This window comes from Balaenoptera borealis, assembly GCF_965194805.1.
Source record: "Balaenoptera borealis genome assembly, chromosome: 19".
NCBI lineage: Eukaryota > Metazoa > Chordata > Mammalia > Artiodactyla > Balaenopteridae > Balaenoptera > Balaenoptera borealis.
Window position 1 is genome coordinate 66,900,803 of NC_138878.1, and position 13,414 is coordinate 66,914,216.

General features: G+C 43.7%; 1 protein-coding gene across 1 annotated transcript in view; it reads left to right on the top strand.

Annotated features, from left to right (window-relative positions):
• The window catches only part of NLRP5 (NLR family pyrin domain containing 5), a 34,124-nt gene that overhangs the window by 14,609 nt on the left and 6,101 nt on the right, over window positions 1–13,414 (top strand). Inside the window, exons 5-8 of the mRNA XM_082367213.1 lie at window positions 2,686–3,114; window positions 5,629–5,799; window positions 8,443–8,613; window positions 11,206–11,373. Coding sequence (XP_082223339.1) covers window positions 2,686–3,114; window positions 5,629–5,799; window positions 8,443–8,613; window positions 11,206–11,373 — 939 coding nt within the window. The remainder of the gene's footprint in view (window positions 1–2,685; window positions 3,115–5,628; window positions 5,800–8,442; window positions 8,614–11,205; window positions 11,374–13,414) is intronic.

The following is a 13,414-nucleotide window of genomic DNA, read 5'->3' on the forward strand; positions in this document are numbered from 1 at the left end:
AGTGCGGAAGAGTAGCTTGCTTTGCACCTTATGTTAACTTGCAAACTGCACATTTAAAAACGTAACCAGGGTAAGAGAGTGTCATGGACATATATACACTACCAAATGTAAAATAGATAGCTAGTGGGAAGCAGCCGCATAGCACAGGGAGATCAGCTCGGTGCTTTGTGACCACCTAGAGGGGTGGGATGGGGAGGGTGGGAGGGAGGGAGATGCAAGAGGGAAGAGAAATGGGAACATATTGTATATGTATAACTGATTCACTTTGTTATAAAGCAGAAGCTAACACACTATTGTAAGGCAATTATACTTCAATAAAGATGTTAAAAAAAAAAAAAAAAAAAAAAAAAAAAAAAAAAAACGTAACCCAAGGAAGTTAGTCGGAGAGTAGAAGTCCTTACAGGATGGAAATGCGGATGTGTCTGCTAAATGCCATGTGGGTTTTACAACCATCTCTGGGAATGAGGAGATGAATCTCTCTCTGTCATCTCTGTCTCTGTGTCTCTCTGTCTCTCTCTGTGTCTCTGTCTCTTTCTGTCTCTATCTGTCTGTGTCTCTGTGTCTCTCTGTGTCTCTGTCTCTGTCTCTGTCCCTCTTGATGCTTCACTAATAGGGTAACTAGAGCTTGGATTCAAAGAATAAATAAGACACACGTTGTCAGAAAAGAGGAGAGAGAGAAAGGCTATTTGGGGCCAAGGAAAGAGAAAGTGTAAAATCATATGGTGAGAGATGACAGCCCATTTCTTGGGAATCCTAATGAGTTTACCTTCTGGTAACTCATGAGGACAGGAGTGTTCTGTTTCCTTCACTGCTTATTCCCAGAACCTAGAACTGCTTTACTCCCAGCACCTGGTCCAAACTATGCCCCCAAAGATGTATTGAATGGAGAGAAGGGATGGGGTGATTGGCTAATCTCTAAATGGGAGGGACAGATCTGTCTTTGAAAGACAGATCCGGGCCACATTGTGAAGGATTTTGATTGCAAGCTCAATGGGAGATTCATTTTCTTGCGTTGAACAAATACAGAGCTCCTGTTATGTTTATAACACTATCTCATGGGTTCTGGGAATGTCCTGATGAATGGGACAAGGTTCCTGTTCTCATAGGCTAGCACGGGGAGATAAAAATAAGTGAACCGAGAAGCTGTACATGCACACACACACCAAAAGCATGTATGTTTGGAGAACTCAAAGATCCATCTAAAACCCAACAGAGCAAATAATTGAGATTGTTTTCTATGTGCTAGTGTATTCGTTAGGTTCTGTGACAAATAGACGCAAAAATGTATAATGGCTCAGGAATAATAGAAGGGCATTTATTGCCTATATAAACAGTCCAAACGGGGTTGAGATGTCTATATAAACAGTCCAGGCTAACAGGTCCTACTGGTTTTTGTTTTTGTTTTAGGAGGGTTCCCTTTTCTCCACACCCTCTCCAGCATTTGTTTGTTTTCTTTTTTCATAAATTTATTTTATTTATTTTTTTATTTTTGGCTGCGTTGGATCTTCATTGCTACATGAGGGCTTTTCTCTAGTTGCGGTGCATAGGCTTCTCATTGCGGTGGCTTCTCTTGTGGAGCACAGGCTCTAGGCGCGCGGGCTTCAGTAGGTGTGGCTCGCGGGCTCAGTAGGTGTGGCTCGCGGGCTCAGTAGGTGTGGCTTAAGGGCTCAGTAGGTGTGGCTCGCGGGCTCTAGAGCGCAGGCTCAGTGGGTGTGGCTCGCGGGCTCTAGAGCGCAGGCTCAGTGGGTGTGGCTCGCGGGCTCCAGAGCGCAGGCTCAGTAGTTGTGGCGCAGGGGCTTAGCTGCTCCGCGGCATGTGGGATCTTACCAGACCAGGGCTCGAACCCCTGTCCCCTGCATTGGCAGGCGGATTCCCAACCACTGCGCCACCAGGGAAGCCCAGGTCCTACTGTTAACACACAGCTTCCAAGACCCTGCTGGGCACAGGCAGTCTGCTTATGGAAGCAGAGGGAGCTTGGGGAAACCTGGAGGTCTTATGGACCTGACTCAGAAGTGGTTCAAATCGCTTCCCCTCATATTCTCTTAGCAGGAGCTCAGTTGTGTGATCATACTCGCTGCAAGGCAGGCTGTGAAATGTAATCCAGCTCTGCATCCAGGTAAAAGCAAGAACAGGTTTGCACAATTAAAGCAACGCCTCGCTGCGGTATTTACCCTTCTAATCCTCACAAGCACTGCTGTGGTTGGTAGCGGTCATCTCCATGTTTCAGATGGTAAAGCTACCTGCAAAACGGCAGATTACGTGACACATCAGGCCTAGAGGATATCCTATTTAAGGGTACCAATTTGCAACTAATAGATAAATAGGTCCTGGAGATCTAATGCACAGTGTAATGATTATAGACGCCCCAGTATTGTATTATAAACATCAAAATTGCTAGGAGACTAGATCTGAATTATTCCCACCAAAAACAAACAAATAAAAAGTGATAACGCGTGATGTGATACAGGTTGTAGCTACTGCTACATTGGCAATCATATTGCAATATATAAATGTATCAAATCAATGTATACATATTGCAATGTATAAATATATCAAGTTACACCTGATACTTAGTGTTATATGTCAGATAAATATATGAGATGTCAGCTTTTGATAATCGCTATGAATAAAATAATACTGAAGCAAGAGGATGGGGTTGGGTAGGGCAGGGCAGGCGTAGTTAAGGAAGGTAGTGAGACCCACTTACTCAGAAGAAGTGACACTCTGGAGAGTGAATGGAAAATTGAACCCCAAAAAGACCTGGGGCTGGGATGAGGAGGGGTGTTGCAAACAGAAACAGCAAATGCTCAGACCCTCAGGCCAGAGCAAACAGCATCCAGGAATCAGCCGAAGGGACAGAGTGGCTCCCGGGCAGGGAAGGAGGGGAAATGGCTTGCTTCTGGGAAGAGGTGGAGATGTGTCTCCCGTTGCCTGTCTCTGCAGGTTGGATCACTGTGAACTAACCCACACCTGTTGTCAGGTGATCTCCCAAATGCTTGTTTCGTCCATCAGCCTGAAATCCCTGAGCCTGGCAGGAAATAAGGTGACGGACCAGAGCATAAAGTCTCTCTGTGATGCCTTGAAGGTCACACAGTGCACCCTGCAGAAGCTTATGTGAGTTGAACTCTGTTCACCAGAGTTATCTTCTCTTGAGATCATCCAAGTCATGGGGAAAAGGGAGGGGAATTGGCTGATGCGTAAGCCGAGGGTTAGAATGGGAGATGGGACCTCATGGGAGAGCCCAACGTGGAGGTCTGAGAAAGACCCAAAAACTAACATCTATGTCTTTGCTACTGACTCCAAACTGATATAAAAGACCAGAGCAAAAGCTGAACTTGAAGAAACAGAGTAGAATGGAGGTTGCCAGAGGCTGGGAGTTGGGGAAATGGGGACATATGTGTCAAAGGGTATAAACTTCCAGTTATAAGAGGAATAAGTTCTGGGGATCTAACATACAGCATTCAGATTATAGTTAACAATACTGTACTATATACTTGAAACTTTCTCCAATGCTAAAATCCCAAAGAGACGTAGGATTGTGGTTAAGCTGCCATCTATGGCATCCTTAAGCACCAGGCTCTGTGCTAAGTGTTCTCTCCCATTAACATCATTTTCACAAGCAACCTACCAGCTGGGAATTTTTTCCTCCCACTTGCTGATGAGGAAAGCAGACTCCAGAAGAAGGGAAGTCTCTTGTCTCAGGTCATACAGGGAATAAAAGGCACAACTAAAATCTGAGCTCCCATTTGATACCTAGGGAACTGATCTGTTACCTGGGAATTTCCTCCTTGACATCCCACAATTTGGACAAGGTTGTTTCTCCCCACCACTCCCAAAGCATACCATGGCAGGAGCATTCTCCTTCAGTGGGAGTTTGGTTCTGAATCAGAGCAAAAGTTGAAAACCAAGTGGCACAAATTACCCTTTCAAGCCCAGAAGGGGGAAAAAAAAAAATCACAGTGGAAGCCAACATAGCTTCTAGCCATCAACCTGTGGGGGGAGTGGGGGAGAAAAACTTTATTCTACACTCTTATGATCAGTGTCTGGGGCCTGCAAATTAAACAGACAATGGACAGATTTGCGGGAGAAAAGGCATACAAATTTTATTGATAATTTTTTTTAATGCGCATGGGGCCTTCACAGAAAGGAAGTGAAAAACCCGAAGAAGCAGTTAGACTCAGGAGCTTATATACCATTTTAACAAAAGGTAATGAATTGTGGAGAAGTGACTAGACAAAGGAAAGGGGTTTGGGGCTTCTATGGGCTGATAAATTATGGGAAGGTGACTAGGAAGTAAATGGGGGAAACTAATAGAAAATAAGGGTTATAGGAAGACTCACCTCAGTGCCACCTCCATCTCTGTGATAAAGGTTGTTCTTTCCCTGGTACAGGAAGTGGGGGAAATGTGTGCCCTGCTTTCAGGCAGATAGGTGGAGGGCAGAGAGCTCCTCCTGTGTCTGATTTTTCTTAATTGCCTCCAGCTCAAAATACTGTTTAAGTCAAAGTAGCATATTTTTGAGGTGGCCTGTCCTGATCCCTTTCAAGTCCAACCCAGCAAGCATTTCTTCCTTCATCGAAAGGAACCACCGCCAATAATACAGCGGAAGTGCTTGCTATGTGCATTGCACTGCTCTAAGCACGTCAGATGTGTCAATTCATCTAATTTTGTCACAATCCCATGAGAGAAGTACTATTAAACTCTCATTTTCAAGTACTGTTGCTTCTTAAGCTTTGCTAAAGAGGTAGACTATCTAGTTTATATCTATGGGTCATGATGTATTAAATGTAAGTCCTTCGAAATAAGGAAGTCACCCATCTCTGCAAAACCTCACACCACAGTAAAACAGCCAGATAGAGAGCAGATTTGCATTTCCCAGGTGCTGCCCATGGTGGTTGATGGAAGATTTAATCATCCACGATATTTAGAGTAGTATTTTTGTTTTGTTTTGTTTTGTTTTGATTTGAAGTATAGTTGATTTACAATGTTGTGTTAGTTTTGGGTGTACAGCAAAATGATTCAGATAAAAAATGTATATGTATATATATATATGTAGATACATATATGTATGTATATGCATATATATATTCTTTTTCAGATTCTTTTCCCTTGTAGATTATTACAAGACATTGAGTAGAGTTCCCTGTGCTATACAGTAGGTCCTTATTGGTTATCTCTTTTATATATAGTAGTCCGTATCTGTTAATCCCAAACTCCTAATTTATCCCTCCCTGCCACCTTTCCCCTTTGGTAACCATAAGTTTGTTTTCTGTCTGTGAGTCATATTTCTGTTTTGTAAGTTCATGTGTATCTTTTCTTTTAAGATTCCACATATAAGCAATATCATATGATATTTGTCTCTCTCTGTCTTACTTCACTCAGTATGACCATCTCTAGGTCCATCCTTGTTGCTGCAAATGGCATTATTTCATTCTTTCAGAGTGGAATTTGGGGACTGAAGCACTGGAGTTGAGTTTGCAAGTTAAACACAGACATGATGTGACATCACCAGATATCTGCCAGGGCGTGTCAGCTATGGGGGTGACCTTTCTCTCCCTTCCTTGCAAGGGAGGGAGAGATGGAAATTTAAGAATAGATATCATTTCCTTTCTGGGACTCTCTCCTTGCAGACTGGGGAACTGCGGCCTCACAGCCACTGACTGCCAGGATCTGGCCTCGGCTCTCACCAAGAACCAGAGCTTGACACACCTGTACCTGTCAGGAAACAGCCTGGGGAGTGAAGGCATGAATCTGCTGTGTCGAGCCGTGAAACTTCCCAGCTGTGGTCTACAGAGGCTGATGTGAGTCCAACTCGCTGCCCTGCGAGGATTCGTAGCTTTATTACAAAGAGCAGAAAGCAGTGGGGAACGTGGAAATTGTCAGGACGAAGGGGCCTGATAAGTGCCACATCCTGCCCCTCCTGATAGCTCCTATATTTTATCCTTCCGTGGAAAATTCCACCTCCGCCTCTGTGTTTTCTTACAGTGGGAAGTCCTCATTTATCAAAATACAGCCGATTCTCATTACTTGTGGCAGTTGTGTTCTATAGAGTTGCCTTGAATACTGAATTAGCAAATGCTGAATTAGCGAATACTGAACCATTGCTCCTGGGGGAAATACAGGGTTAGGTTCCTGGGAGCCTCTGGTCACTTTTTTTTAAATTTATTTTATTCAAGTATAGTTGATTTATATTGTTGTGTTAATTTCTGCTGTATAGCAAAGTGATTCAGTTATACATGTATTCTTTATCATTATGGTTTATCACAGGATATTGAATATAGTTCCCTGTGCTATACAGTAGGACCTTGTTGTTTATCCATGCTATATATAATAGCTTACATCTGCGAATCCCAAACTCCCAATCCATCCCTCCCCCAGCCTCCCTCCCCCTTGGCAAACACAAGTCTGTTCTCTATGTCTGTATGTCTGTCTCTGTTTCGTAGATAAAGTTCACTTGTGTCACATTTTCTTCAACCAATCAGTACATAACCTTGTGTTGTGTATTTCTTTTTAAAGACACTTTATTTAATGCATATTATTGATTCATTAACATTGAACTCACAGCCAACAGCACTAGATCTCATCCCTGAAGGAAGCTTATGTAACACGTATGTTTTCTCCATAAAGTACATCCCAGCCTTCTTACCCTTAGGACACTAGACAGCACCTTAGCACTATCCTTGGGGGCCATTTTAAACAATGAAGTCACCACCACCAACAACAAAAAAACAAAAAAATGCAAAAAATCGTGGCATTAACGGGACCATGAAAAGGAATGCCTGTTTATGGTGTGACAGCTGAAAAATTCCAACCTCAGCTAGGAGCATGTGCAACCGACACCTCAAATTTTTCTCTGCTCTGCACATTATTGATTTGCAAATATCGGTTTTTGGGGACACCAATGTTAGCAAGGAGGCGGATTCAGGAATGCAGAGTCCATGAATAATGAGGCTTGACCATTTATTAAGCACCTACGTTGGGCAAACATTCTTGGTTGCTAGGGACAGAGATGAGAGGCAGATGTGGTCCCTATGTATACATAGGTTAGATTCTGGCAGGGGAGTGTTGGATAAGAGCTGAGATTTTTCAGTACTTCCCCTGGCGGTCCAGTGGTTAAGACTCTGTACTTCCAATGCAGGGTGCATTGGTTTGATCCCCGGTCAAGGAACTAAGATCCCACGTGACGCGTGGCCAAAAAAAAAAGAGAGATGAGATTTTCAGACGAGGGTACTGGTGATGCAGAATCAATAGCCACAAAGTGTGTGTGACACATGCACACATGTGGGGGTGCTGTGTACTCTAGCTATTTTACAGTAGGTGTAGGTGTCCTTGTCACTATTTTGAATACTGCCCCCTCGTGTTGCCAGACTCTTCTATCCAAAATCTTTGGTTTGACAGTAAGAATGTGAGACTGTTCTGCTCTGTGCCGACAACCAGCTCTGCCATTTCATCTCTTTGACCGATTAGTCCACCAACAACGTCACATGAGGGGAAAACATTCGTGCATTAATGGTATACCTGTAGCCAGAAATTCTGTTGAAGAATATAACTTTGATTCATATGTCTACCTTATGACGAGTTCTAAGGTTCCCCAGTGAGTAAGTATGGGGAGATAGTAGTGTAGATAGACTAGCGAGGGCCACCCCCCCGCCAAGATGTCCATGTCCTAATCCCTGGAACCTATGAATATGTTACCTTACATGGTAAAAAGGACTTTGCAGTGTGATTAAGTTAAGAATCCTGAGGGACTCCCCTGGCGGTCCAGTGGTTAGGACTCCGCACTTCCACTGCAGGGGGCACAGGTTCGATCCCCGGTCAGGGAGCTAAGATCCCGCAAGACGTGCGGTGCAGCCAAAGTAAAAATAAAATAGAATAGAATAAAATAGCAAAAGAAAAAATTTTTAAAAAGAATCTTGAGATGGGGAGAGTCACCTAGAGTATCTGGGTGGCCCCCATGTAATCACACATGTCCTTCAGAGGGAAAGAAGGAGGTAGAGAATCACAGGTGGAGGGGTGATAACAGAGTGATACAGTTGCTGGCTGGAGACCAAGATCTAAGGCATGTGGGCAGCTTCTAAAAGCTGCAAAAGGCAAGGGAACAGATTCTCCCCAGAAGGAACACAGCCCTGCTGACATCTTGATTTCCAGCCCAGTGAGACTCTGACCTCCAAAACCATAAGATAACATAGGTGTGTTTTTAAAACACTAAGTTCGTGGCCCTTTGTTACAGCAGCCATAGGAAGCGAATGCACTGAGTATGGAGGAAAATTAGAAAGAGATGGATCTTGACGAGCACCCAGCACGTGCACTGTGCCAGGTGTTCCACGGTCACCCCGTCCCTGACACCCACAGGAGGAGAAAACTGAGGCCGAGGGAAGTTGCTCACGTGAGGTCGCACTGAGAAACACGCATGACTGCCCTCTCTCCCTGTGTGTGCCCTGCAGACTAAACGCATGCAACCTGGACGTGGCTGGCTGTGGCTTTCTTGCATTTGCACTCATGGGTAACAGACGTCTGACGCATCTGAGCCTTAGCATGAACCCCTTGGAAGATGACGGGATGAACCTTCTGTGTGAGGTCATGATGGAGCCGTCTTGTCCCCTCCAGGACCTTGAGTAAGTTTCCCTGGTTGTTGGGGATCCACTCTACCATCTGGGGGCCTGAGGTTCTAGAATGTCAAGAGCGATGGTACCACAAATTAGTTCTAGGGTCAACTGAGGCTCATTCTTTCCGGTGGACACTCTGGGTAAGTTGATGTGTTGACACTGCAGTGAGTATGGGAAGGAAAGAGAAAGTATTCTGAACGGGAGGCCCGTGGAAGGATCTATGGGGGTTCTAGGACACGCTTGATCTCTAAAACCTCTTTACTTTTCAGAACATCTTGCACCAAGTTAATCTTCACCTATTCATTCTGTATGTGGGGTGGAGGGGGAGGGGATGGCTGTCTATCTCTCAATCCCTTTTCTCTCTGGGGCTCAAATTTCTTCACCCCTATCGGAACATTTTTATATACTAGGAGTATTCCATCACTAAACCAACTAGAAAAAATTAAAAGACCTCAATGAGCAGAAATAAATCTCTAAGCTTGAAACCAAGCAATAATCACTCTTAATATTTCAGTTAATGTCTCCCAGATGCATAAGCAACATTGAATGTGTCACAAAGAAAGGATCTTAGCAGTTACCACTTCAGGTATTCTTACCATGTGGCAGGCATGTGGCTCTCAGTATTTCTGCAGTTCCCCCACCAATCATACACCAGGGGGAACTAAAACTCCCAAGGAACCTAAACCTTGCTTGGGTCTCACATTCTGTCCTTGAGGATAAGCAAATCATAATAGTAAATGAAGCACGATATGGTATTCCATTTAATGGTGCATAATAACTTTTAAAACCCCCAAAAGCTGGGACTTCCCTGGCGGTCCAGTGGTTAGGACTTTGTGCTTCCACTGCAGGGGGTATGGGTTCAATCCCTGGTCAGGGAACTAGGATCCCACGTGCCAAGTGGTGTGGCCAAAAAACAAAAAAATTTAAAAATTAAAAAATTAAATTTTAATAAATAAAATCCCCAAAAGCTGGACACTGGGCTTATGTCCAGTGTTTTAGTCATGTGTACCTTATCAAACTTTGTGTGCTGGTAGCCTTTTCTTATGATCAATTACAAAGGTAGAGTTAATGGACCAAAAAGTGGGACCACTTTGAGAGCTCTCCCTCTCCAAAAATAAACAAACGAAAGGAATTGGATAGAGATCGTAGCCCACAAACCTCTGAGTAGCCCCCAAGTATTAATTCTTCTATTTATTTTCATGGAATTGGCGTTTTGAGCCCTAATGCTGCATGGTATAGAAAATTCAGCTTAGTCCATTGGAGATGCCGTTTCTTTGGGGTTGCACTTAAGTGCTGGGAGATTTTCTGGTTCTCCCCATCACCATTGGTCCATACTGGCCTCTAAGACTTGATCATTCCCACCTGGTCTTCACAAGTGAGTCCTTCCTCGTTCTTTTTTCTTTTTTTCTTTTTTTTATTTATTTTTGGCTGCGTTGGGTCTTTGTTGCTGCGTGCGGGCTTTCTCTAGTTGTGGCGAGTGGGGGCTACTTTTCTTTGCATTGTGCAGGCTTCTCATTGCGGTGGCTTCTCCTGTTGCGGAGCACGGGCTCTAGGTACATGGGTTTCAGTAGTTGTGGTGCGTGGGCTTCAGTAGTTGTGGATCATGGGCTCTAGAATGCAGGCTCAGTAGTTGTGGCTCATGGGCTCTAGAGCACAGGCTCAGTAGTTGTGGCACATGGGCTTAGTTGCTCCACGGCATGTGGGATCCTCCCAGACCAGGGATCAAACCCATGTCCCCTGCATTGGCAGGCGGATTCTTAACCACTGCGCCACCAGGGAAGCCCTCCTTCCTCGTTCTTGCTGTGAATGCCTCATGGAGATGGGCCCAGTGAGATCATTCTGTGCTTAGCACACTAAGTTGATGATGTGAGACTCCGGAGCTGTTTCTGTCGTGTCTACTCAAATGACTCATCTAGTCATTACTGAAGGGGCCATTTCCACCCTCTCCCACTCCTCCTGGGAACAGACACCCAAGACCCCTTCTCCTTTTGGATTCCAAACCCTACCTAGTGTTTCAGTGACTTCTATCATCTTTTCTGTCCCTCTCAGGGCTCTGTCCCTTTGTCAGAGGCTCTACCAATTTCTACTCGTGTTTTTTTCCGTCTCTCTCCCTGCCCTCCACCAGGGAGAATGTTTATCCCATCTTCAGGTGAAAAGAATGCTCTGATACGCTCATTTCTTTGTCTGAAGACGCCTCCAGTCTCTTCAAACACTTTCCCCACCCTCTGCTATTATCTGTCTCTTGAGATGATAAACTGTCCTAAGCTGTTCACAGGGGTGGACAGAAGGATCGCCAGTTAGGAAGGAACAAGGGGAATCTCTACTAATGTTTCTGAACCTTATCCCACGGTGGCGCTCTCCTCAAAAGGTACAGATATTGTCTCTCTCTCTAAATCTCGCTCAACAATCTCCATCTCTCTCTTCATCTCAACCTCTCTTCATCTCAACCTCTCTCTCTCCATCTCTCTCCCTCTCTCTCTCCATCTCTCTATATCTCTTCATCTCTCTGTCTTCATCTCTCGCTCTCCATCTCTCTCTCTCTTCATCTCTCTCTCTCATGCTCTCTCTCCCCCACCCACCCCCACTTCCCTCCTCTTGCAGATTGGTAAATTGCCATCTCACTGCCGCTTGCTGCAAGAATCTGTCTTATGTCATCACAAGAAGTCAACACCTGAAGAGCCTGGATCTAGCCGCCAATGCCCTGGGTGACCACGGGATTGCAGCGCTGTGTGAGGGACTGAAGCAGAAGAATTCTCTGAGGAGACTTGGGTATGTTTCCTGGGATCACCTCTTTGAGGGCTGGGCACAGAGTGAAGGGGACCCACTCCCAGGGGGAGTTTTAGTTCCCCCTGGTGTATGATTGGTGAGGGAACTGCAGAAATATTGTTAAGTCGCTTGAACAAAGACCATGTTCTGATTTTCACAATTCCATCAAATTAGACAGCATACAACCATGGCAGAGTAACAGACTGAGGCACAAATTCCAACTGGGCTCCTTTATATGGATGAATTAAATAGCCAACGCTTGAGAACAGGGTCTGGAGGCAGTGAGAACTAAATACGTGTTTACTGGAAACCCCATGTGTGCTGAACACAGCGCCAAATGGTGGAGGTATGGACGTGTAAAGACCTTGGAGTGGCTGCATTTATGGTCTAGCGAGAAAGGTGGACCAAAGAGCAAATGATGACATGGCTGGTTCTCAAACCCTACTAAGCATCAGAATCACCTCAGAGGCTTGTTTAAAACAGTGTGCCAGTACATACAATGGAATATTACTCAGCCGTAAAAAAAAGAATGAAATAGTGCCATTTGCTGCAACATGGATGGACCTAGAGATGGTCATACTAAGTGAAGGAAGTCAGACAGAGACAGACAAGTACCATATGATATGGCTTATTATGTGGAATCTAAAAAAAAAGGATACAAATGAACTTATGAAAAAGAAACAGACTCACATAGAAAACAAACATCGTTACCAAAGGGGAAACATGGTGGGCAGGGATAAATTACGAGTTTGGGATTAACATGTACACACTAACATATATATATATATAATAACTAACAAGGACCTACTGTACAGCACAGGGAATGCTACTCAATATTCTGTAATAACCTATATGGGAAAAGAATCTGAAAAAGAATGGATATATATATATATATTATATATATATATTATATATATATACAATTGAATCACTGCTGTACACCTGAAACTAACACAACATTGTATCAATAAATCAACAATACAATGTAAAATTAAAAATTAAATTAAAAAAAAAAAAGGACTGAAGCACTGACACATGCTACAATGTGGATGAACCTTGAAGACATTAGGTTAAAGTGAAATAAGCCAAATACAAAAGGTCACATGTTGTATGATTCCATTTCTATGAAATATCCAGAATGGGCAAATCCATAAAGACAGAAAGTAGCTTACAGGCAGACCTCATTTTATTGTTCTTCCCAGATACTATGTTTTTCACAAATGGAAGGTTTGTGGCAACCCTGCATCAAGCAAGTCTATCAGTGCCATTTTTTCCAACATTTTCTCACTTTGTGTCTCTGTCACATTTTGGTGATTCTCCCAATGTTTCAAACTTTTTCATTTTTATCATATTTGTGATGGTGATCTGTGAGCAATGAGCTTTTTTTTTACTTTTTACTTTTTTTAACTGAAATATAGTTCATTTACAATGTTGTGTTAGTTTCAGGTGTACAGCAAAGTGATTCAGTTATACATTATATATATATATAATTATTTTTCAGATTCTTTTCCCTTATAGGTTATTACAGGATATTGAGCATATTCCCTGTGCTATACAGTAGGTCCTTGTTGGTTACCTATTTTATATACAGTAGCTTGTATCTGTTAATTCCAGATTGGTGAACTTTTACGTTACTACTATGACTCGATGAAGGCTCAGAAGATTAGCGTTTTTTGGCAATAAAAGTATTTTTTAATTAAAGTACACTGTTTTGGGACTTCCCTGGTGGTGCAGTGGTTAAGAATCTGCCTGCCAACGCAGGAGACATGGGTTCGATCCCTGGTCCGGGAAGATCCCACATGCCGTGGAGCACCTAAGCCCGCATGCCACAACTACTGAAGCCCACGCACCTAGAGCCCATGCTCTGCAACAAGAGAAGCCACCACAATGAGAAGCACGCACACGGCAACAAAGAGCAGCCCCTGCTCACCGCAACTAGAGGAAGCCCGCACGCAGCAACGAAGACACAATGCAGCCAAAAATAAATAAATAAATAAATTTTTTTTTAAAGTACATTGTTTCTACAAACAATAAATGCTGGCGA